General features: G+C 68.2%; 1 protein-coding gene across 4 annotated transcripts; it reads right to left on the bottom strand.

The window, feature by feature from the left end:
• Positions 1–828: 828 nt before the first annotated feature.
• COL16A1 (collagen type XVI alpha 1 chain) lies at positions 829–24,014 on the bottom strand. 4 transcript variants are annotated; one of them, XM_080379355.1, is made up of 71 exons: positions 23,710–23,863; positions 22,137–22,248; positions 20,016–20,078; positions 19,754–19,871; positions 17,808–17,931; positions 17,444–17,719; positions 17,273–17,353; positions 16,837–16,968; positions 16,377–16,430; positions 15,330–15,365; positions 14,838–14,864; positions 14,596–14,658; positions 14,373–14,414; positions 14,242–14,286; positions 13,989–14,024; positions 13,779–13,841; positions 13,585–13,629; positions 13,413–13,508; positions 13,207–13,245; positions 12,904–12,948; positions 12,604–12,639; positions 12,310–12,426; positions 12,169–12,204; positions 12,027–12,062; positions 11,828–11,938; positions 11,687–11,731; positions 11,500–11,535; positions 11,352–11,405; positions 11,046–11,162; positions 10,936–10,971; positions 10,710–10,817; positions 10,477–10,599; positions 10,347–10,400; positions 10,235–10,276; positions 10,080–10,115; positions 9,796–9,849; positions 9,659–9,727; positions 9,483–9,536; positions 9,313–9,339; positions 9,170–9,235; positions 9,036–9,089; positions 8,888–8,941; positions 8,735–8,788; positions 8,593–8,637; positions 8,381–8,497; positions 7,933–7,968; positions 7,592–7,672; positions 7,385–7,429; positions 7,017–7,061; positions 5,493–5,546; positions 5,335–5,388; positions 4,912–4,965; positions 4,737–4,781; positions 4,572–4,625; positions 4,431–4,466; positions 4,084–4,146; positions 3,876–3,947; positions 3,631–3,684; positions 3,497–3,541; positions 3,222–3,266; positions 3,069–3,122; positions 2,935–2,988; positions 2,749–2,799; positions 2,495–2,584; positions 2,344–2,379; positions 2,158–2,202; positions 1,863–2,051; positions 1,710–1,776; positions 1,446–1,622; positions 1,281–1,358; positions 829–1,189 (listed from the first exon to the last, which is right to left on the bottom strand). In XM_080379355.1, the coding sequence occupies exons 2-71, from the start codon at positions 22,210–22,212 to the stop codon at positions 987–989; spliced, it is 4,869 nt and encodes a 1,622-aa protein (XP_080235481.1). In that variant the 5' UTR covers positions 22,213–22,248; positions 23,710–23,863; the 3' UTR covers positions 829–986. The 4 variants fall into 4 exon arrangements, with proteins under 4 accessions (XP_080235481.1, XP_080235483.1, XP_080235482.1 ...); XM_080379357.1 differs by lacking the exon at positions 7,017–7,061 and having other exon boundaries at positions 23,710–24,014; XM_080379356.1 differs by lacking the exon at positions 7,933–7,968 and having other exon boundaries at positions 23,710–24,014.
• Positions 24,015–24,024: the final 10 nt, after the last annotated feature.

Genomic DNA, 24,024 nt, shown 5'->3' with positions numbered 1-24,024 from the left:
CGTGGTGGGCCGCGGAGTGTCCCGCAGCGGCCGCTCGGGAGGGGCCGGGATCCCCCCGGGAGCGGGGCCGGGAACCCCCCAAGATCAGGACCGGCATCCCGCTAGGAGTGGGACTGGGATCTCCCCAGAGGCAGGGCTGGGATCAGCCCAAGAGCAGGGCTGCGATCCTCCCAGCATCAGAGCTGGGGTCTTCCCAGGAGCTGCTCTGGGATCCCCTGGGATCAGGGCCGGGATCTCCCCAGCGACTGGTCTAGGATCCCCCCAAATCATGGCTGGGATCTCCCCAGGATCAGGGCTGAGATCCCCCAGGAACACCCCCCCCCATCAGGCCCAAGGCCGCAGGGGGCTCGAGGGCACCATCCCCCCGGTCAAGGTGGCCTCGGCCCTGTGTGCTGGGTGGGGGCTGCAGGGCTGGGCAGAGCAGTGTCCCTCGGGGCAGGAGTGGGGACATGGGACTAGGGCTGGGGACATGGACAGGGCTGGGGACAGGAGTGGGGACATGGGACTAGGGCTGGGGACATGGACAGGGCTGGGGACAGGAGTGGGGACATGGACAGGGCTGGGGAGATGGCTGGGGTCAGGGCTAGGGAGATGGGGTCAGGGCTGGGGACATGGCTGGCTACATGGACAGGGCTGGGGACAGGAATGGGGACATGGGGTCAGGGCTGGGAGCATGGCTGGCTGCATGGACAGGGCTGGGGACAGGAGTGGGGACATGGGATCAGGGCTGGGGATATGGCTGGGGTCAGGGCTAGGGACACAGGGACAGAGCTGGGGACGAGGCGGGGATCTGGCCCGTGGCCGATGGAGGAGGCGGAGGCGCGGGGGCACCAGCACGGGTGTATTTGACCAGGCAGGATCCACCTGCCCTCACGATCCCGACGGAGCTGTACAACACCCACCGGCCCCCGCCGCGGGACAGGCACAGCCCCCGGCACAGCGGGGAAACAATATTAACAGCAAAGGCGGGGGGCACGGGGGTCCCCTCAGCCGAAGGGGCCCTTGACGTTTTTGGGCTGGAAGAGGGGCTGCTCCAGGGGCATGGCGCCCAGGCACTCCGCCGGGCTGCAGTGCCCCGTCTTGCCCGGCTGCCCCGTGGCACCGGGGGGGCCGGGGATGCCAGGGATGCCCTGCTGTCCCACCGGGCCTGGGGGACCCATCTTCCCGTAGCCTGGTGGCCCCTGGGGACCTGGAAGAGACAAAGAGGGAGGGGACAGAGTGCGGGGCTGGCAGCAAGCCCCATGGTGGGGCTGGTGGCCACACGGAGGGAGGGGGCTCACCTGGGGGTCCCGGGGGGCCGCTGTCCCCCATCAGCCCCACGCCTTTCTCGCCTTTCTCTCCTTTGGCGCCCGGCTCACCTGGAGGAGAGGTGGGTGGAGAGAGGTGAGACCCCCAGCACAACCGCCATGCCCCGGCACTCGGGGACCCCGTGGAGCAGCACCTACCCCGCATGCCCGGCACGCCCTGCCGCCCCTCTCTGCCGATCTGCCCCGGCAACCCTGGGGAGCCGGGGGGTCCCGGCCGGCCGGGCAGCCCGTCCTTCCCTGGGGGACCGGGTCTCCCCGGGGCTGCCACCATCTCCACCGGGAAGTGCAGCCGGGAGGTGTAGTATGCCATCCGCTCTGCGGGAAGAGGCGGCCGCACTCAGCGCTGGTGGCGACGAGGCGATGCCGGGGTGTCACCAGCCCTTATCCCCACCACCCCGTTACCGTCAAACATCTTGCTCAGCTCCTGCTGGATGAACCTCTTGATCTCATCGTAATTCACTACATCTCCCTGAGGGGACACACACAAAGGGTCATCGCCACCGGGCCCTGCGGGGGGGGGGATGGGGTCCTGCACCCCGGCCAGCATGGCCTTACCATCATTCCTGGGGGTCCTGGCAGCCCGGGGCTGCCCGCAGGTCCTGGTGAGCCAGGGGGACCCCTCTCTCCCGCTGGCCCCCGTGGCCCCACGAGGCCCATGGAGCCGCTCTTCCCTGGCCCCCCGGGCATGCCGGCTCTGCCCTTCTCCCCGGGGTAGCCTCTCTCGCCGGGGGATCCAGCCTCACCCTGCCAAGATGCGGAGACGAAGGGCTCAGCCCCGGCACCCCCAGCACCGAGGTGGGCTGCGAGATGCCGGGATGGCCGAAGCGGCATAGCTGAGCTCTCCCCTCACCTTCTGGCCAGCCGGTCCCATGATGCCAGGTTTTCCTGGGGGGCCCTGGGGAGATATAGAGGAGCACAGGGTGGCAGGGGTGTCCTCCACACCAGCACCCTTGGAGACACCGTAGCCAGGCCGGAGGATGCCACGGTCCAGCCCCGGGTCCCGCTGGGCAGGACAGCGCAGAGCCTGCGCTCGTACCTCTTTCCCAACGGGTCCGTCTGGTCCCTGCTCCCCCTGGAAATTAAAGCAGGGCAGAGTGAGATGGCAACCAGCATGGTGGTGTCCTCAAGGTCCCCACTGCACTGGGGTGCAGGGGTCTGCGCCACACCTCATGCCCCGCTGCACTCACCGGTGGTCCTGGGTGGCCCGGGGGTCCCGGCTGTCCTGGCATCCCTGGCAGCCCTCGCTCCCCCGCGGAGCCACGCTCGCCCTTCAGCCCCTGCAGGGAGGCAGGAGGAGGGGGCCGGGGGCGTGGGAGTCAGCGCAGGGTGGGGATGGTGATCCCCCAGCCCGCTCTCCGTGGCACCCACCGGTCCCAGGCCGGCCCCCGCACCCACAGCTGGGGCTGTGGTGGGGCAGGATCCGGCCCCAGGCAGTACTCACCACGCCAGCGAGGCCAGCAGGACCCGGCTGCCCCGGGCTGCCGGGGGGGCCCTGGGGGCAGAGAGAGGGGTGTCAGCTCGGGGGGCCGTGGGCAATGCCCCTGCTCCCTGCACCAGAGGGAGACCCCACCATGCTCCCCGCCACAGGCACCATCCCGGTGTGCCGTGGGGAGCAGGGTCAACTTACAATGAGCCCTGGGGGTCCCTGCCGGCCTTGGGGTCCCATGGGTCCGGGGTCACCCTACGGAAGGCAGCATGATGACGGGTGGCACGGAGCCCACCCAGCTCAGGGCTCCTGCACCCACCCACCCCATCACTCACCTCCGCTCCCGGCCGGCCCGTGCTCCCTGGGGGGCCGGGTTTGCCGCAGTCACCCTAAAAGGAGGAAGGGACATCATGGGCGGCATGACATGTGGGGACTGAGGTCCCTGGGGCTGTCACCGCTGAGTGTCCCCCAGTGCCACCATCCCTCACCTTTGGTCCCGGCAGACCCGGGTGCCCTGTCTTCCCCTTGAAACCCTGGGGAGAGAAAAGAGCTGGGTGGGGGTCCTGGCTCCTGCGAGCAGATCGAAGCAGGTGACCCCAACCCCAGTCCATGCTGGGGACCTCGTCCTGCAGTGCTGGGCCGGGGCTCAGCATCCACAGGAGCACGATGGACAGTCCCAGCTCAGGGGACACCCAGCCCAGGCTGCAGGGACTTGCCAGGCACTGAGCACCGGGGAGGGGTGACAAGGAAGGCTGTCACTCACCGGAGGACCCATCATCCCTGGTGGCCCGGGGGGACCGGGGTCACCCTGGAGAGAGAGAGAGAGAGACATGGTTTGGAGGTGTCCTGGGGGGGCTGGGGGGGGGGCTGCCCGCTGCCAGCACCCCGGAGCCTCACCCGCAGCCCTGGCTTGCCATCCTTGCCGTCCAGTCCTTCCAAGCCAGCAGGGCCCTGCAGGGACAAGGTGAGGGTGTCAGAGGGTGGTCTGCACCAAGGGGCTCTGGGGGTCCCCCAGGAACCTGCTCTGGGTACCCCAGGCCATGGGAACAGATCCCTAGGGAATGGCTCCCCAGGAGCACCGTGATACTGGTGGTCCTGCCCGCTCTGCCCCCAAGGGTGGCACAGGAGGGGGGGGGTCTTACCTGGATGCCTGGGGGTCCAGGGGGTCCGGGGGGCCCTGGCATCCCCGTGGGGCCACGCATGCCCTCGCTGCCCTGCGAGAGCCACAGGAGGTCACAAGAGGGGCTGGGGCTGGGTTCCGCTCAGCACCCCACAGAGCAGGGCCAAACCCAGCCACCAGCCCCAGGCAGGAGTGGTGCCACCACGAAGCCACGTCCCGGTGGCACTCACCTTCTCAGCCGCAGGCCCCGGTGGCCCAGCCGGACCGACCTTCCCTGGGAAGCCGGGGGGGCCCTAAAGAGAAGGGGGGTGTTGAGTGAGGGGGGGGGCATCGTGGTGGGAGAGCCCAGCCAGGCACAGCCACCATCTCCAAACTCATTTATTGGATATGCTCTGGGGCTGCTCGCTGCACCTTGTCCCGTGGGATCTGCCTGCATCCCCCTGGTAGAAACCCCCATCCTCATCCCTGGCTGGCCACCTGGCCCCATGGGGACATGGGGACACACAGCCGGGGCCAGCCTTATCTCTCAGGGACACCGTGCTGTACCGGAGCATTGCTCCCAGTGGGATGTACTCACCGGTGGTCCCGGGAAGCCAGGCTGGCCCTGGAAGCCCTGTGGAGAGACAAGAGCTGAGGTGCACCCCCCCAACAGCCGCATCCTACTCAATGGGGGGGTCCCAGGGCCCCCCATCCCTGCTGGTCCCTCGGGGATGCTCACCTGGTCCCCCTTCTCACCGGCACTGCCCGGGAGCCCGCGCTCGCCCCTCGGTCCCTGCGAAGAGAGGGGGTGAGGTGGGTGGGGAGCACCTCACTGTACCTGGAGTCACTGCAGCCCCCCCCTCCCCCCCCAGCCCCCCAGGAGCCGATCAGAGCAGGCACCTACCGCTGGCCCCGTGGGACCGGGGAGGCCGTCCAAGCCAGGGGGTCCCTGGGAAGGGGAGGAACCGGGTCAGATGGATGTGGCTGGAAGGACCTCAGCCCCAGTGCCCACAGCGAGGGGGGCACCTGGGAGAGCCCCCCACCCCTCTGCCCCTGGAGCATGGCCCCATGGGACTCACCAGTTCCCCCTTCTCCCCAGGGGGGCCCACATAACCTCTCTCGCCTTTGATGCCCTGGGGAAGGAAGGAGATGAAAGCACAGGACAGGACAGGGGACAAGCTGGGACATGGGGCATGGACGGGAGGTGTGGGACAGATGGGGCATGGATGTGGTACAGGGACGGATGGGGAAGGATGGGACATGGAAGGGGCACAGATGGAGTGAACAGACAGGCGATGGATAGAGAGCCGGGAACGTGTGGGATGGGATGGATGGGACAGGGATGACCGTGAGGACATGGGGCTCAGTGCCTGCTGGGGTCCCCCAACTGCCTGCTCAGGCAGCACAAGGGGTCCCTGCAGGCACCAGGGAGGGACGCTGGGACACACGAGGGGGCTGGGGGCTGGCAGACACTGCCTAGCCCCCCCCCCCCCAGTACTCACGGGAAGGCCGGGGGGGCCCGTCGCGCCGGGGTAGCCAGGCTGCCCTGGAGGTCCCTGTGCAGGAGAAGGATGCTGAGCCACCTGCAATGCCCCAGCCCAGTTCCCAAAGCCCACGGGGCACTGGTGTCCCCCCCGTCCCCTCCTCCCACACTACTCACCGGCTCCCCTTTGGCTCCAGCAAGCCCAGCAGGGCCACGTTCCCCCTGGAGACCCTTTGGAGGGAGAAGAGAGGAGCTGCAGGGGCTCTCCTGTGGCCCCTTCCCAGGACTGTGCCCACCTGGCCAGGCAGAGCGCGGGGGCCAAGGACCCAGGCACGGCCCATGGGGCCCGTGATGTCCATCATCCCGTGCCGGCCCCAGCCTGCCCAGCAGCTCCGGGCACCGGGGAGGACCCGCTCGGCACCTGGCTGGGCTCCCTCCACCCGCAGCACCAGCCACGTGCGCCGGGCTCAATGCCCAAGCATGGCTGAGCACGCTTGCACCCAGACACAGGTCACTGCTGCCTGTGCCCCCCACGCTGTGGCCCGTGGGCAGGACCCACGGGCAGCCCCAGTGCCGTGGAAAGCTCAGCCCTGGGCAGGGGCTGCGTGGGGTGCTCAGCTCCCAGCACCCCAGCCACTGCCCAGGACACGCTTGAGGCCACAGCTCCAGCCTGGTGCCACCCGCTGCCTCCCCGTCCTCCCAGGGCGCACCAGGCACGGGTGACAGCCAGGAGGTCCTCCCAGGGCACACCAGGCACCGGTGACACGGGTGAGCACCACGAGCCCCCTGGCTCTGTGTCACGGAACCGCTGGGGTGGGTTAGTGGGGTGACGTGGTGACGACGTGGTGGAGGCTGGACAGGACACGCTGGCACACCGCAGAGCAACGACCCACACAGACCCACAGAGACCCACGGAGACCCACACAGACCATGGTGTTACGGTGACATTAGTGGACGAGGGGACAGGAGCAGGACATGGCCGGCACAGGCGAGGGAGAGCAGGATCCTCCAAGAGCCGCCGGCACAGCCCCACGGCCACCTCGTGCTAGGTGGGAACACGGGTGGGAGCAGGAAGATGAAGATGAAGATGGAGATGAAGATGGAGATGAAGATGGAGATGAAGATCAAGATGGAGATCAAGATGGAGATGGTGGCGGAGGCTGGCTGACCCCAGTGGAGCCAGGGACCAGGGTAAGAGGAGGAGGAGCCCAGGCAGCACTGTGGCCACACGGGGGGATCCTCCGGACCCCCAGGAGGGGAGTCCCCGGGGGCAGCCAGGGAAAGGGGCAGCAGCCAGGTGCCATGTGGTGCACCCAGCCCACCCCGCGGGAGCTACAATGAGCTGTGGGCACCAAGCCAGGGCAGTGGGTCCCCAGCACACAGAGAGCGGCTGCGGCCACCCCCGGCACAGCCGGGTCCCACAGCGAAGGTCCCCAACGTGGGGCACCAGGGGCAGCTGCACTGGGGCTGGCAAGTGCCAGCAGCAAGTCCCTGAGCTCAGGAAAATCATTCCTGAGCCTGCAGACCCCGGGTCCGCCGAGCCCCCCTGCATGGGGATGGAGGTGGAAATGGGAAGATGGAGATGGGGTGGAAGGGGAGGGGGGCAGCTGGGCTGTGGCTGCTCCCAGGGGGGACAGGGGACACAGCCAAACCAAGCGGCAGCGACAGAGAGCACAGAGCAGAGCCGTGCTGGGTCCTTACGGGCAGTCCGGGTGCGCCAGGCGTTCCAGGAAAGCCTGGGGGGCCCTGAGGGGAGAAATGGGGAGGTCACAGCCTGGAAATGGCACCCAGGAGCCTGGGCTGAGCCCTGGGGGTGCTGCTGGGTGGGGGCCAGCTCAGCCTCCCTCCGAGCCGGCTCCTGCTCCATCTCCGGGCTGGTTGCGCCTTCGCCTCCATCTCCAGACTTGCCGGGGACAGCCATGCCGTGTGGCACCTCCACCTCACCATGGCCTCAGGGCAGGGCACCAGGCCCCCTCGGCAACCTGCAGTGGGGGGCTCCAAGCCCCCCAGGACCGTACCATGATGCCCACGCAGCCCGGCAGCCCCCCACCCTAGGCAGGGGTACTTACGATGGGCCCGGGTGGCCCTGGGGGTCCCCGCAGTCCTGGTGAGCCCTGGGGAGAGACAGGTGCATTAGGTGTGACCACGGTGGGGGACAGGGACCTGGCCCCACTCCAGCTCCAAGGGACCAGCCACGGCCCCACGGCCACGGGGAAGGGCTGGGATGCTGGAGGGGGGCAGAGTGGGACAGCACTGCAGATGGGGAGCGCACCCACCTGCTCGCCTCTCTCACCGGGGATGCCCGGGGCGCCCGGCAGCCCGGGGTCACCCACACAGTCTGGGTCAGGGCTGTCACCCTGCAGGGAGCGGGGATGCATCAGGAGCCAGGGCCAGCTCTGCCCGTTGCCCACAGCCAAGCCCTGCCAAGCCCCACCAAGTGCCCCCCGAAGCAACCTCTGCTCCCCAAAGCCCTGGCTGCTCCCACAGCGGGGTACGGTGCCAGGTCCTGCCCCAGCGAGGACCGTCCCTGCAGCACCCTGGGGACTGGGGAGTCAGAGCAGGGCAGCAGCTCAGCCCCGCGGCAGGGGGAGGGTGCTGGGTGGCACGGTTTACTCACCCGAGCCTCCTCTGCTCTCGGGAACTGGGCAAAGCACTGGAAGAAAACCCAGGAGTCACCCAGGGATCCCCTGCAGGGTTGCACTGGAGAACGCTGCACCCTGCACCACTTGGGTGCTGAGCACCGGCCCCTGCGCAGGACAAGCCCATCACCCTCCCCGGGGACCCCACCATCATCAGGGCAGGCAGGAGCTGCCCGTGGGAGCCTGCCTGCATGGCTGCCAGGACCTGCGTGCCCAGCACGTGCCCAGCGTGTGCCCAGAGCATGCCCAGCGCGTGCCCAGAGCGTGCCCAAAGCGTGCCCACAGTGTGCCAGCCCTGAAGGCGCCTGCTGACACGCGAGCCGATGCCCAGGTGCTCAGCACCACCGCTGCACTTCACCCCAAGCCCCAGCAAGACCGGGGGTTTTGGGCACTGGGATTCCCACCCTGAAGTGGGCAAATACTCACCTGGGCGCAGCTCTCGCTGCCAGGAGCACCCGGCATGCCCCCGTCCCCCTTCTCTCCCTTGGCACTGCTGGGCGCACTGAAGGCTGCCTGCAGCTGGGCGCAGTCCCCACAGAGGGTCTGGGAGGAGGTGGGGAGTCAGGGGTGCCCCAGGGTGCTGGGGGTCCCCTGGGCATGACCCACAGCGAGCAGGTGCCCCATCCCCACACTCTCACCTTCAGCACCTCGATGTTCCTCTCAGCCATGACAGCCAGTGGTCCCTAGAAGAGATGCAGGGGGGAAGGGGACGGTCCCCACACTGGGGGAGCAGGATGGGTGGCCGTGGGGGAAGCTGCCACCGGCACAGCCGCTACCTACCAGGTCTCCAGCCGGTCCAGGCAGTCCTGGCAAACCGTTGTGTCCTGGCATCCCCTAAAGCCGAGGAGAGCTTGAATATTTCAACCCTGCGCTAAAAGTTGGGCAGGGTCAGACCCCACTCGCCCACTGCTGCTCCCGTCTCCCATCACTCACCTGGCGGCCCGGGGCACCGGGGGGGCCAGGGGGACCGGGGGCTCCAGGGGGACCCTGCAACACCCCAAACACAATCAGAGAGAGGCGTGGAGTGAGGCAGTGGGGGGTGGGGGGCCAGTGGGCGCAGCGCAGCGGGGGCAGCACCCACCTGCGGGCCCGGCTGCGGCTGCCAGGACATCCCGGTCCACAGTCCTGGGGCTCCCTGGGGCCGAGAGAAGGGGGAGAGCGTTCAGCAGGGGTGAAGCAGAGCCGGGGGTGCCCGGGGGGGCTTGCAGTGCTTACCGGCATCCCAGTGTAGTTGGGGTCCTGGCGGGGGCCAGGCGGGCAGGCGCACTCCCCGGGGTCTCCCTGCAGAGAGAGGAGGTGGGGGCAGGGAGGGCAGCGGGGTGGCGTGGGGGTCCAGCTCAACCCCGATCCCAACTCACCTTCTCACCCTGGGCACCCTTCTCCCCCTGCGAGGAGGAAAGCCGGAGATGTGCGTTAGCAGGCAGCCCCCAGCCCCCTCGTGCCGCCCACCAGCACCGGGGCACAGCGGCTCAGCACCACACTGCCCATGCTTGCACGTGCAGCCCCCCCGCCAGCCCCCCATACGCACCGGCTGCCCGCTGGACCCCGGCACCCCGGGGAGCCCCCGCTGCCCTTCGGGGCCCTGTGAGGAAGAGGAGGGTGAGGAAGCTCAGCTCTGGGCTCAGACCGCGGCACAGCAGTTTTTAGCCACCGTCGAGGGGCTGGGGGAGGATGGCGATGCCCCCCCTGGAGGGCAGGGCTTACCGGTGGCCCTGTGGCGCTAGTTCCTGGTGGTCCAGGGGGTCCCATGGCACCTTTGGGCCCCGGAGATCCCTGCAGAGGAAGGACAGCAGGAGTGGGGGGGCAAGGGGGACAGGGAGGGCTGGGGGATGCTCCCTTACCTTGGCACCTTTCTCTGCTGCCATTCCAGGGGGGCCCTGGGGTCCAGGGAGGCCCTGGGGACAGGAGAGGGCATTAACTCCTCCCAACCACACCAGGCAGCCCCCCCTGCCCACCCAGTGAGCTGCAGTGACACCACTGTCCCCAGGGTGGTCTGGCTCGGACCCTGCTGTCACTGTCTGCCCCGGGGGCTGATGCTGCCGCGGTGCAAACCTCCCACCTGCAGGATTCGGGGGGCTGGGGGCTGCCGCATCTCCAGGGCTGGGCAGCCCAAAATGCTACTTACAGGTGTCCCGGGTGGTCCGGTGCTCCCAGGCTCTCCCTGGGAAAACCAGAGTGTGTGAGAGCTGGCAGAGCCACCCGGCACAGCACAACACGGCACAGCGTGGCACCGCATGGCATGACACGGCACGGCACAGCACAGGCACCCCGCACACCCACCTGCGGTCCTGGCTGGCCGATCCCCGGCGGTCCTGGCTCACCCTAGGGAGACAGAGGGGCAGTGAGCAGCCCCAAAGCCCCCCCATGCCCAGCCCCCTGTGGCCCCGCTCACCTGCCGCCCCTTCAGCCCAGCAGGGCCCTGAATCCCTGGCAGTCCCGGCTTCCCCTAAAACACACCAGGGTCAGCCCCGAGGGCATGATGCCACCGGGCACCCACGGTGCCCTGGGGAGGGGGCACTCACCGGTCTGCCCGGCTGGCCGATGCCCGGGGCCCCCTGGTCCCCTTTGGCCCCCGGTTTTCCCGGGATGCCAACCATGTCCGAGAAGTCCCCATGCGGAGCGGGACTGGGCTCGCAGGCGTCTCCCTGCAGAGGAGGGAGCACAGGAGGGGAAATCAGGATGGAAAAAGGATGGAGGGGGTGGGTGACACCACGGTGACGGGATGCAGGTCTCCGTACAAGTGCAGGGGTCTCACCTTCTCGCCCTTGGGGCCAGCCGGACCCCTGATGCCAGGCTCACCTGACAGCCCTGGGAGACCAGCCATTCCCGGGGTGCCCGGGTCCCCGGGGCTCCCTGCATCCCCCTGGGAAATAGAGGGGACAAGGCTGGCACAGCATTCCCCCAGCCTCACAGCCCGGGGGGGTCACAGCCCCCTCTGCCACTGCCAGCCCTGCCAGAACCCCCTCCCCAGCCCCTCTTACCTTCTGTCCCTTCTGGCCAGCATCACCAGGTCTGCCCTGGGGAAACAGAGCAATGGGTCAGGCCAGAGCACCCCCAGAACGGGCACCCGCGAGCATTGGGGGGCACTCACCGCTTTGCCTGGGGGGCCACCCTGGCCCCTCTGCCCCGGCGGTCCAGGCACGGCCAGCACCGTCGCTGCCCCTTCAAGGGCTTGCGGCGTGGGGGGGCACTGCCCGCATGGCTCGCCCTGCAGAGGGGACATCCCGCTTGGAGCGTGGCTTCAGGGACCGGAGCACTGCGGTGGGGTGGGCGGCTCGTAGCCCCCGCAGCCCATCGCAGGGCTGTCCCATGCAACAAGTTGCAAGGGTCTCAGCTGGGAAGGATTCATGGACGGGGCAGGGAGCAGGGTCCAGGGGGTCCCTGTCACAGGGCTCACCTTCTCTCCTTTGAGCCCCTGCAGACCCGGATCCCCCTTGTCTCCCGGGAGCCCCTGCACCGAGAAGCCACCGCAGAGGTGAGACTGCAGCCCCCAGCACCCACCCTGAGCCCCCACACCCACGCTGCCCACCTGTGCAGCCACTCACCGGTCTGCCTGTGGGTCCCTGCTGGCCACCATCCCCCTGCAAGAGAACACAGTCAGGGTCAGGGTCAGGGTCAGGGTCAGGGTCAGGCCCCAGAGAAAGCTGGGCTGCCCCAACCCCATGGGGTGCTGCAGCCATTCCCGCTACCTCAGGGGATGCAGAGAGGGAGGTGGGTTTCGGGGTCACTCACCTTCTCCCCCTTGATGCCAGCCAGCCTGGGGAGCCCCGCTTCGCCCTGCCAAACACCCCATGCGGTTACACACCCAGCACCCATGCAGCCCCGGGGTGCCCCTCTGGCACGGGAGAGCGGGGCTCAGCCCCACGTACTCACTGGCAGCCCCGGCTGCAGCGGCGCTGGTGCCAGCTCACCCTGGAGCCCCTCGGTGGGACCCCGCAGCAGCGCAGCAAGGACGCGGGCATCGCAGGACAGGCAAGAGTCCCCCTGGGGGGGCAGGGAGAGGGCACAGCTTAGGGGGACCACAGGGGCTGCCTGCTAAGTGGGTAGGTGGGATGGAGGAATAGTCACTCACCTTCTCCCCTTTCATCCCCTGGATGCCAGGATCTCCCTGGGAAGGAAACACAAGAGCTGCCAGCAGGGGCTGGGTGGTGCTCGGTGCCCCCCGCCTGTGGCTGGGGACAAACCAGTCCACATCTCGGTCCCACGTCACCTACCCTGTCCCCTTTGGGTCCTGCTGGGCCAGGTCTGTCCTGGGGAGGGGGAAGCAAAGAGGGAACGTTAGGGATGCTGAGATAAGACCCTGCTCTGACCTCCGTCACATGCACCTGCCTGCAAGCCCCCGGGTTCAGACTCACCGAGACCCCGTCCTTGCCGGGTGCTCCGGGCGCTCCCCTGGGTCCCGGTTTGCCGGGCAGCCCGGTGGCACCGAGCATCCCTTCGGAAACAGTGGGACACACCTCGCACGGCTCGCCCTGCCCAGTGGGGACAATGAGACGCAGCCCCAGCCCAGGGGGTCCTTGGAGCAGCCCCCCCGAGATGCCCCGAGCAACCCCAAGCCCAGGGGATGGGCACTGCGGTGGAGCTGTACCAGCAAGAGCTGCCGTGCCTGTGGCACAGCCTCTGCCAGGCCACCCAGCCGCTGCACCCACCTTGTCTCCTTTTGGCCCCAGGATGCCGGGGGGACCCTGTGGAGGAAGGCAGGGATCGGGGCTGCTTCAGGGATCCCCGAGGCCAAGGTTTGCACTGGCAATGTCACCCAGAACCCCCCCAATCCCTGCCACCAGCCGTGGCACGGGACGTTCCCAGCCCCAAAGGAGGCTGCCGTCTTTCCCAAACCCCTTTCCATGCCTGGGCTCGGATCCCACCGCTGCTCCGGCCAGCAGCCCCAAGCCCGAGCCAAGAGACCGATCCCTGACCCCGGGCTTTGGCTCCAGGCTCATGGTACTCACGGGTGTCCCAGGTGATCCTCCGGGTCCAGGAGCTCCCAAGCTGCCCTGGAGCCAGAGATGGGAGAGCCTGAGCCCAGCAAGGGAGAAAGCCTTGGCCCCCCCAGAACCTCCATGCTACCCTTCTCCCCCCAGGGAGGGGTTCCTGCCCCCCAGGCAAAGACCTGGGCCACCCAACAAGTCAGCACTGACTCAGCCGCGGCAGATCCCTGGATCCCCGGCACAGCCCACTGCCTGCCATGCTGAGCAGCCCTCGGGCAGTGGGGGGGGCAGATGGGACCCGGACCCCTTTGCCCCCCCACTCACCTTTTCTCCCTTCGGACCAGGGGGGCCACCAGGGTCACCCTGAAAGGGAGAAAGGACAGTGTTAGCCTTGCCTGGGCACCCCGGCCCGCCAGCTCCACCATGGAGCCCTGGGGGGCACCTCACCCCCTCCCATGGCAATGTCCACCTGCAGCCACCATATGCCAAGCTGGGGACATCACCCAGGCCCATGGCACAGGGGTCCTTACCGGCTTCCCTGGAAAGCCAATGCCTGGAGAACCTGGCTTCCCTGGGGGCCCCGGCTCACCAGCCAGCCCCTCAGGTCCCACGAGGCCAGGGTCACCCTGGAAGGCACAGAGCGGGTGTCAGTGCCAGCGCTGCCACCGGCTCCCACCCACTCACCCTCAAGCCCCCACCTACCTTCTGGCCCTTGGGGCCCACCACGCAAATCTCCCCGGGTCGGCCCTGCCGGGAAGGGAGCAGGATATGAAGGCTCCGCACGCAGAGCACCACGCACGCCATGGGGGGGCTGCTCCAGCAGCTGGACCCCACTGCCCGGCGGGTGGCCCAGGGGATGCCCAGGGGATGCCCAGGTACCACCCGGCACTACTCACATCACGCCCTGGGCGGCCCGGCTTGCCCTGCAGTCCCCCGTCGCCCTTTTCACCCTTCTGGCCCTGTGGGACAAATGGATGTCACCGATGCCATCTCCCATGATACTGGGGTCAGCAACGGCAGGTCCTGGCACCACTGCCGCCATACCAGGACCCACGGCACAGTCATCCCCACTGCAGTGGTGGGACCCGCGCGTGGGATGGACTTACCTTCTGCCCATCAGCACCGGCTGTCCCTGGGAGCCCCTGGGTGGGAACAGCAGGGCAAAGTGGGTGCCCACGGGTGGGCTCACGCAGGCCTTCCCTCCCGCTCACACCACCACTCCCTTCATCCCCCCGCCACCCACTGAGCTGTCTCCTTGGGGCCAGACCCCTGTGTCCCAGCCCGGGGTACGCACGAGACGTGGGTGGGGAGCACCGCTGGGTCCCCGCGCCGCAGCCCCATCCACTGAGCATCACTTACCACCTCTCCTCGCTGCCCCTTCTCGCCCTGCGGCCCCTCGGCACACTGAGGAGGAGGAGGAAGAGGGAGTGGGGTAAGGGAGGGGGCAGCAGAGCCGGGAGGGGGGTACGCAGAGGGTGCGGGAGTCTCACCTGCATGGGACCACCGGGGTGGGTGCGCACGCAGTCAGCGCCCTGCGGGAGGGGGGAAGGCAGCTCAGGGGCTCTGCCTGCGCCGGCCGTGGCCGAGGACGGATGGCCATGGCAGGCAGGAGCCCTCCCCAGGGCAGTGGGACCCCCGTGTGCCAGGGACCCTCGCAGGCAGCAGCCCCACAGCAGAGGGATCCCTGCCCAGGACACGGCCAGGGACACTCACACGGTCGCCTTTCTCCCCCTTGCCACCGGTGATGCCAGGCAGGCCACGCTCGCCCTTCCCACCCTGCAAGAGAGAGAAGGGGTAGGTGACGAGATGGGCCACGAGTGTCCCCACGGCCACGCGTGTGCCCACAGTGTAGCCCACAGCTCCTGGTAGGGATGCTCCAGGCAGAGCCGAGGGTCTGCATGGCCACAATCCTGCTGGAGCTGAGCTCTGTGTGTGCTGGGGGGTGACAAACCTACCTTTGGACCCGGGGGACCGAGCGTGACCTAGGGAGAGAGGAGAACGGTGTCCTGCAGTGCCCGGAGCCCCGCGAGTGCAGCTGCCTCCAAGAAGCAGCAGGAGAGCCCTGTCCCCACCACGGTCCCCATCCTCCCAACACCCTGTCCCCAGGTGCCACCCCAGGAACCCCATGGGGCACGTGGGGTCCCAGACACACACACCCCCCCCCCCCCCGCCATCAGTCCCATGCCTCCAGCCAGAGGTTGCCATAGGAATGAGGCCACATCTGGAAAGGATCAGAGACCTTCCCCGCAGCCAGATGTTGCCGGGCCATGGGCCAGGTGGAGCCGTGGGTCGCGGAGGGCTGGTGACGATGACAGAGCACTGGGTGACACCAACCCCAGCGGCTTTTGCCACCCCCAGCTCACAGCCCAGCCCAGCCCCAGCAGCGGTCGGGTCGGCATCCCCATCTCTTGCCAGCACAGCCCGGCGCTGCGCAGTGGCACACTCACATTTGCCGAGGCCATCTGGGGCGAGCAGGGCGGGCACTGCAAGAGACAGGGATGGCAGCTCACACCAGCTCCAGGCACTGCCCGTGGCACCCACAACCCCGTGGCACCCGCAACCCTGTGGCACCCGCAACCCTGCAGCCACCGCCGCGCTCCCCTGGGCACCCCAAACCCACAGGGCTCACCCAGCAGCATCATTCCCCACCAGCCCCAGGGTGCCCACGGGCACAGGGGGATGCCTGGGATGAAGAAAGGAAAATCCAGGAGAGCGTTTCCCCCGGCTGTGTCCCCAGGGAGGCGAGTGCTGCCCTGGCACCCGGCTCTCCCTGTGGCTTTGTGGCTTGACCACAGCTCTGCCGGGCCAAACCAGCCACTCCAGCCTGCTCCCATGGGACTGGGGCCAGGAAGGATGGGGCTGCCCGTGCCCCGTGCCCAGGTGCTGGTACTGGCAGGGCTCAGTGCAGCCCCCCAGGCTTCTGTACCCCAGCCGGGACCAGCCCCACACCTCACCCCCTCACTGGGTGCCTCCAGCTGCCTGGGTGGGCTCCTCTCACCCGACGGGGAAGTGACATGGAGGGTGGGAAGAAAAGCCGGGCAGGCTGAGGGACCCCATGGACCCCAACCCATGATCCTGGACCTGGTCTACACCCTGGGTATCCCCGAGAGGATCCCACCATGGGGATGCAGCAGCCCTGGGGGGACAGGGCCACAGAGGGATGGGGCACAGGGTGCAGTGGAGACACTTCCCAGCTCTGGCAGTGCTCCGCAGCCGCTCAGAGGGAACAAAGAGGCCCTTGGCCACGGCTGGGATCGCTCCAGCAGCAGCAGAGAGCAAGTGGGGCCTCAATTCCTGCTCGGGGGAGCAGAGCAGCCGCTTCTGCGGGCATCCCTGCAGCTCTGGCAGGAGCAGAAAGTTCCCGAATGCAGCGGGGACAGAGCCAGCCCAGGGCACGGCTGGGCCCCCTGCATGGCACCGGCACCAGTGGGAGGAAGGGGAGTGGGGCGGGCATGCCAGGACCACAGCAGCCGGGCTGGGACACCCTCCCTCACCTTCTCCTTCTGATCTCCCTTCAGGCCAGTCCTCCCCGAGGTCCTCACCGGCTCCTGTGAAGAGAGAAGAGCACCCATGGGTGCTACCTGCCTGTGCACCCCTGGGTTCTCCCTCTCCAGGTACCCCTGGGTTATCCTGCCTGGGGCACCCACGGGTGAGACTTGCCTCGGGCTGAGCCCTGAGCTGGTGGCTCAGCCGGTGGTGGGGCTGCGGGAGCCCTCCCCTCCCTCGCTCCCAGGCGCCTGGCCCCCACCAGCTCCCTCCCTCCCCTTGCACAGAGCCTGGCGTGGTGGAAAAAGTGAGGCAGGGCTTTTCCAGGGGCTGAATCAACGCGGCTGCTGGCTCGGCAGCATCAGGCACCCAGCGCGGTGGCTGAGCACTGCCCACCCCGCGGGGCTGGGAGCATCCTATGCCAGGATGGGGCCCGTGCCAGGCTGCCGGAGGGATGCAGAAGCTCACCGCGCCCAGCGGCTCCTCCAGGCAGAAGCAGCGGGTGTACACTCGGCCCTCGGGCTGCGGTGAGATCTCGATCAGGTTGCTGCTCTGCATCAGCTCTGCTTGCCGACGCGTCTTGGGCACTTCTGTGAGGCACTGCTGCGAAAGAGTGGGGTCATGGGGAGCTGCTGGGGTGAGAGCTGGGAGACCCCTGCCTGGGCACCCCATGCGATTCAGGAGAGGGGTGCATCCTGCACCATCCCCTGTGCTGGCCACGAGGCACCAAGACATCCCAGGGCTGGTGGATGTCCCCAGCCACCACAAGCAGGAGGTGGCCCACAGAGCAGCTCTGGCTAAGAGACCTGCCCTCACTGGGCCTCAGTTTCCCCTCGGGGGGGGACCATGCAGGGCAGCGCCAGGGTCTGGCTGGGACTGGGGTGGGAGTTTGGTGGGGACTCACCCCGCTGGCCGAGATCTCGCAGCACCCCTCCTGCCTGGCCAGCTCAGCGTCACAGTAGATCTGAGCTTGCTGGATGTCAAACTGCAGCGGGAATGGGGCGGCAGGTCAGGGTCAGGCAAGGACAGACCCCACACTGCAGGCAGAGCATGCCCGCGCTCCACGGGGACTCACCCGGACCGGGGTGCCACGCGTGGCATCCAGCCCCAGGAAGGCATTGCCCTCCAGGGCCAGTGCCCGCCGGGGTGCCAGAGGCTTGGAGGAGATGGACGCACAGTCAAGGTGGATGGAGACGGCTCGGCTCTGCACAGCCACCACCACCTTGTGCCACCGCCCATCGAAGAGGGACGCCACAGCCTTCCCTGCGAAGGTGGCACTGACGAACGTGGCCCCTGGTGCCCTGGCCTGAAACTCCAGGCTCTTCTCGGGGCCGTGCACGGCCAGAGAGAGCTGAGCAGAGAGGGGACAACACCATGCTTGGGGACGGCCTCCAGCTGTCCCCTCACCGCTGGCACATCCCGCCACCCCGGGGCCGCACCTGGGGGTAGCCCTGCCGATCGGTGACCTGGAAGAGGTACCAGTGCTCCCCGGTGCTGTTCTTCTTCAGCAGCAAGGTGAGGACGAGGGTGAAGGCGGGGGGCAGCCCACGGGGAAACACCTGCCTGCAGGGACAGTCCTCAGGGGTGGCTGGACCCTGCACCGAGCTCTGATGCCAGCGTTTGCACCGAGGCTGGAAGCAGCACCAGCCCCAATACCCCCATCCGCATGGCACCCACCGGCAGCATCACCCCAACATCACCCCCGTGCGTCCCATCAGGGTCTGTCCCCATCGGTGGCACTGCAGATGCCATGGGGGTGGATCCAGCCCCAGCCTCACGCAGCAGCGCCTGGACCTGGAGCTGTTTGTGTCCTGGCCGGCCGCACGGGCTGCGGCTGCTGGAGACGCCAGCACTTATGCAACGGGAGTTGAAGAGGAGGCAGACAGCAGAGACGCTTCCTCCCGTCCTGGCACAGCACAGGGAGCTCAGACCATCCCCCCAAAGCTCAGCCCTGCATCCCTCGCACTGGCTGGACATGCACACGGTGGAGGGGACCAAGCATCCCTGCGCAGCCGGCCAGCCCTGCCTGCCTCAGGCACTCCCAGCCGCCATCCCCATCCCTGCCCCACAGCACAGCCACTGTCTCCACCACACCCCCAAACACAGCCCTCCTGGGATGGCTGCAGTACCTGGAGCCACACACTTATCACCACAGCATCGAATTTTGTCCCTGGGCAGCTGGGAAACATGGCCCTGACCCCACAGGCTCCATGGGACAGATGCTCTCACGCAGGCGGTGAGCAGCGGGCAGCCTGGTCCCCCCTTGCGTGGCAGGGAGCACGGCAGCCGATCACCGGCAGGACCGTGCCCAGCTCGCTCGCAGCCCACTCAACCGCTGGAAATATTTGCTTTGAGCTCTGCTCTGCTCCAGCCACAGCTCCACCACACCAGCGATTTTCCAAGCCACCGCTCTGGAGCTGGACCAAGGCATGGGGAACAGGCCAGACCCAGCGCTCCCCTCTGCTCTCCGTGGGGCACAGGGATGTCCTTGCTGGGCACCGAGGAGTGGGGCCAGGGTGGAGGGGCACCCATGGGTGACCACCTGGAGCTCGTGACCTGGCTGTCGGGGTTATCCCTGCACTGAGCACTCCCCAGGGCTGGCTCTGGGCTGCCACAGGCACCCAGCCAAGAGCAACACCAGCCTGGAGCATCTGCCATCTCGAAGCCATCTAAGGACTTGGCTGCCCAGGTCAGGAGCCAAGGCTGGGTCTCCTTCGCCCTGGGGAGAGCCCCATGCCCGGCGTAGCTGCGTGCCAGCCCCGAGGCAATGTGGGGACAGGCGGGCTGAAGGAGGCAGGCGTGCAAACCACAGCAGCTTCCTCCAGGAACAGCTCCCAAGGACGTGGACCCGCTCCCACCTTGCCACGCTGCAGCATCCCTGCCAGCCCCAACCCTGCGGGGCAGCACGGTGTGGAGCACGGCACTGGGCACAGCTGGGCAGGACGTGCCGGAGACGGTGGGGCTGAGGGCTAGTCTCAGTGTGCCTCCCCCGGCAGACCCCCGTGGCCCCAGCAAACCCAGCGGTGCCTGCTCGGGGCTGTGCAGCATTTTGAGCTTGTCTAGACCCCAGCAAGCGCCTGCCAAGTGAGGAGAGCAGACACAGAGCAGCCACAGAGACGTGCTTGCGTAAGGGCTGGCCACCACCCAGCCGAGCTGCTGCAGCTCATGATTTACTTTCTAGGAGGACGGTGGCTTGGGCAGTACCAGGGCTGCAGCACCAGCACCTCTGCATCCCCCCAGTGCTGCAGAGCTGCCTGGCTTCCCCAGCACGAGCTAAAGGCAAAGTCCAGCAAATTTGCCCAAGCCCCATCCTTAAAACACGTGGGGACGGTGCTCGGCAGCGCTTTGGCCACCGAGGGCCACCCGACAAGCCACCCGCACTCACTGTGTGGGCTGGACCAGCGGCACGGCACCCAGCCGCAGCACCACCGGCCCCCTCGGGTTGTGGACTTTCTTGATGGAGGAGATCTTCAGCAGGTCGAACCTTTTAATCAGGTTAAAACCTGCAGGACAGAGCAGAGGAGGTGAAACCTGGGCTTGGCACAGGTACCGAGGGTTGATGCTCTCCAGGCAGGGCACAGAGCCCATCCCTGAGGAGTCAGGGCTGCGTGGGACCCCGTCTGCAGGGCAACAAGGGCTTTCCTTACCCGTTATGTTCTCATACTTGTCCCCAACCAGATCCTCGTCCCAGAGCTGCGGGCACAGCTCCCCTGCAAGGCAAATCAGCACGTCACCGCAGTGTCCCCAGGCTGTGCAAGCAGGGTCGGACCGTGCAGAGCTCCCCAAGCCCAAGCGGGTCTTGGGGTGCTGCCAGGTGCTTGCCCCAGCCCCCCAGCACACCGAGGCTGCTGGCAGCTGCAGGGCGGCATGGATCCAGCAAATCCCGCTCCCACGGCAGCGCTGGCTCCTTGCAAACAGCCCGCTAGGAGCGAAGCAGCAGGTTTGGAAAGGACGGGCAGTGAGCTCAGAGCTGGCCCCAGCTGCCTCCCACAGTAAGTTCACCAGGTGAAATGCTTTTCCCAGTTGCTGCATGTTTTGCCTCAAAACAGCCCCACGGCTGGAATCTGCATCAGTAGACTTGGATGGATGCCACGGACACCCAAGGCAGGGAGGTGGCACCCAGAGCTGCCCGCTGGCCTTCCTGTCCCATCCCGGTGACATCCCCAGGCCTGGTGGCCCCAGGGGACAGGTGTGAGAGCCTGGCCAGGGGATGGCGAGAGGCTGAGCCATGTCAGTCGCGATCACAGGGATGCTGGTGCTGTTTGCAACCGTGCTGATATATTATTGCTTTAGCAGCATCAATCCACCTCCGCTGGATGCTACCAGATGTTGGGAGGCGTGACACAGAGAGGAAACAAGGGGGTATTGAAAGAGGAATTTGTTTTGTCTCCATGCACACCAGCCCTGGAGCAGGGATGGCCCTTGACAATTCACCTGCCTCTTCCCCAGCCCTTGGCCATTCCCAGGTGGTGGCTCTGGCCCCCTCAGCCCCGCTGCCCCCCTCTGCCTCGGCACCACCACAGCGCTTCTCCCCGAGGCTGACCGCTCGCTCGCACAGTGCCAGCAGCAGCGCAGGGAGCTGCCCCTTGCCCTCAGGACCCCCGACACGGCTGCAGCAGCAGAAGCAGGGGCTGCAGTGCTGCAGCCAGCCCCACAGGCGCATGTTGCGGCCAGGGGCAGAGCTCCCTCCCACCCGGCGGTGAGATCATCCACAGTGGGGCAGGGGGGGAAAGCAAAGCATAAATCACCCTGGGTGCAATCTGCTTTGAAGCCTCTCCTGGCCTCAGTGCTGCGCCCAAGGGAAAACCTCACCTCCCCAACCCTCGTTCCCCTAACGAAGGGCTGCGAGCCAGGAGGCCGTGCCGTGCAGGGCAGCAGGCACCGGTGCCGGCTGCGGGGTCCCTTGCATGGGCAAAGCCAGGCACTCCCCGGGCCCCCCCGGGACAAGCCACCGCTCCACCCCCGCACAGACTGATGCAACCGTGGTTTCACTGCCAGCAGCTCCTCCCCACCATCCGCCTGGAGCTCACCCTGAGCTGCCGCTGGCCCCATGCCGCCATCCACGCACAGCAGCCCTGCAGCCAGGGGCGCCTCAGCAGAGACCCTCATGGGCTCAGCCATCGGCCCCCCAGCCCCAGCTGCCAGCGGACAGCCCCGAGCCCTCCACTGTTGTCCACTGTTGGCGTGCACCATGGCCAAACCTCTTCTCACCCCACAGCAGAGGCCAAAACCCCCTTGGGGGAGCTCCGTGCATCCTCGCCGCTGCCCCAGTGGTCCCAGCTCACCTACAGCTTGCTCCCGCCGGCGCTGCCAAACGGCGCTGCCTTCGCTGCCAGCTGGCAGCCAGCACCCTGCGGCCGGAGCGCGGCCAAGCCTGCTCCCTCCATGAGCAGAGGCTGGGCTGCGGGGCGTTCCCGGCGCTCGGCGGCTGCGGGGGCGATGGTGGGGTGTCCCCGGGCTGGCTCCCCGTGGCAGGGCTTGCTCAGCTCTCCCTGGCCCCCTGCCCCCACGGGATGCTGAGTGAAGCCCCACAGCCTGGGCGGCCGGCGCTCAGCAGGCAGCAGATGTCCACAGCCACTCCTCGGGCCACCAGCGTGCCCTTGCGTGCGGTGCTGGCACGTGGGGACCCAGCACAGCTCCCGGTGTCCCCTGCCCACCTCTGTCCGGCAATCCCTAGCCCTCCCCTCCTCTCTCCAGGAACCCAGGGACAGGCAAAGAGGTGGCCACTCCTGTGCGGACCCCAAGCCCTCGCTCCCGGTGCCCCTTACCTTCTACCGCCAGCAGCTCCTTCCCCCCGCAGACACTGATGAGCCCTGCAAGCGTGAGGGCCCAGGGACCCCTCATGGTGCCCACGGCAGTGGCTCGGGGCAGTGCAGCTGCCTGCAAGGGAGAGAGATCAGGCAGCAGCGGGACAGGCACATGGCGGGCACCGGTCTGCATCCCACCAGCTCGCCCAAGCTGGGACACTGCCAGCAAAGCCACCAGCACGGAGCTGATGCTGACCGGCTCAGCCATGGCTTGGGAAGGTTTTGGGGATCAGCATGGCCCCCCTCCACTGCTGGATCCAGGTCTGCTCCACACAGTACACAGGGCAAGCCCCAGTATCCCGGGATTTACAACCCAGATTTACTCCAAACATCCGGAAACACGGCGGCAGAGGTGCCCCCAAGCAGAACGGGGTGCCTCCTGTGCAGAGCCCCCCGGGAATGTCTCCATCCCTCCTGTTTTATCTCCTGGTCCCATGTGGATACAGGGGTGACCCAGGCCTTGTGGGTGCCCTGCGGGTCACCCCGACCTGGCCCCCCTCCTGCCTGCTTCCTGCCACGAGGCAAGACAGGGCTGCAGGCAGCCACAGCCAGGCTGGGACAGAGCTCCGGGACATGCATCCCTGCGCCTCCATCCAACCCCAGCCTCCATCCCTGCGCCTCCATCCAACCCCAGCCTCCATCCCTGCGCCCCCATCCAACGCCAGCCTCCATCCCTGCGCCTCCATTCAACCCCAGCCTCCATCCCTGCGCCTCCATCCAACCCCAGCCTCCATCCCCACGCCCCGCAATTAGGGACCCCTGTCACCGGCAGCCCTGCTTCTGCCCTGCCTGCGCTCAGCTCTCACGCACCCTCCACCTCTTCCCTGCCTGCACCCCAGCTTCCCTGCCCCGAACCTCCTGCACAACCCCTGCACCTCCCGGCTCCCCACTGCTGCCTCTGGGCTGCTCTGGCCCGGCACCGCCTGCACCCACCCCTGCACCCACTCCTGCGCCCCCTGCACCCCCTCTGCTCCTCCTGCACCCAGCCCACTCCCCCTGCACCCACCTTGCACCCACCCCGCTCCCCCTATGCCCACCCCTGCACTCACTCCGCTGCCCCTGCACCCACCCTGCTCCCCCTGCAACCACCTTGCACCCACTCTGCTACCCCTGCGCCCACCCCGCTCCTCCTGTGCCCGCCTTGCACCCACCCTGTGCCCACTCCTGCAGTCACTCTGCTCCCCCTGCACCCACCCCGCTCCTCCTGCGCCCGCCTCGCACGCACCCTGTGCCCACTCCTGCACCCACTCTGCTCCCCTGCACCCCCCCGCCCCTCGCCGTGCTCCTCCTGCCCTCCCCCCCCCGCCCCTGCCCTGCTCCCTCTGCCCCGCGGCTGCCCCCCGGCTCTCCGACCCCCGCACCCTCGGCACCGGCGGGTCCCCCCGGCCCCGGCTCGCCGGTCCCGGCCGGGCGGGCGGTGATTCACGACGATTATTTACGGGGAATCCCGCACTCCGCGCCCGCCCCGGCGGGGCCGGGCTGTGCCCCGCTCTGGGGCCCGGGGCGGGGGGCGGCGGGGCCGGCCGGGACTCACCTGCGCGGGGCTCGGCGGGGCCTGGGGCTGCCCAGGGCTGGCGGGGAGCGGACGGTGCCGCGGGTCCGGCCGGTCCGGGCGCTGGGGCAGCCGCGGGACACCGGGAGCTCCGCCGCGCCGCCCCCGCCGCCTTCCCCGCCTCCCTCCGGGGGGGCCCCGCCGCCCCCCGGCGGCTGCCCGCCCTCCGCCTCCCCGCCTCCGGGGGGGCCCGGGCCACCGTCCGCCTTCGCATCTCGCCCTCCCCCTCCTCTCCCCAACACACCTCGGGCGCCCTCCCCCCTCGCCTCCTACGCCCCCGCCGGACCCCCCCCAGAG

Source organism: Falco punctatus, assembly GCF_963210335.1.
Source record: "Falco punctatus genome assembly, chromosome: 3".
NCBI classification, from domain to species: Eukaryota; Metazoa; Chordata; class Aves; order Falconiformes; family Falconidae; genus Falco; species Falco punctatus.
This window is presented reverse-complemented; position numbering and strand designations above follow the sequence as displayed.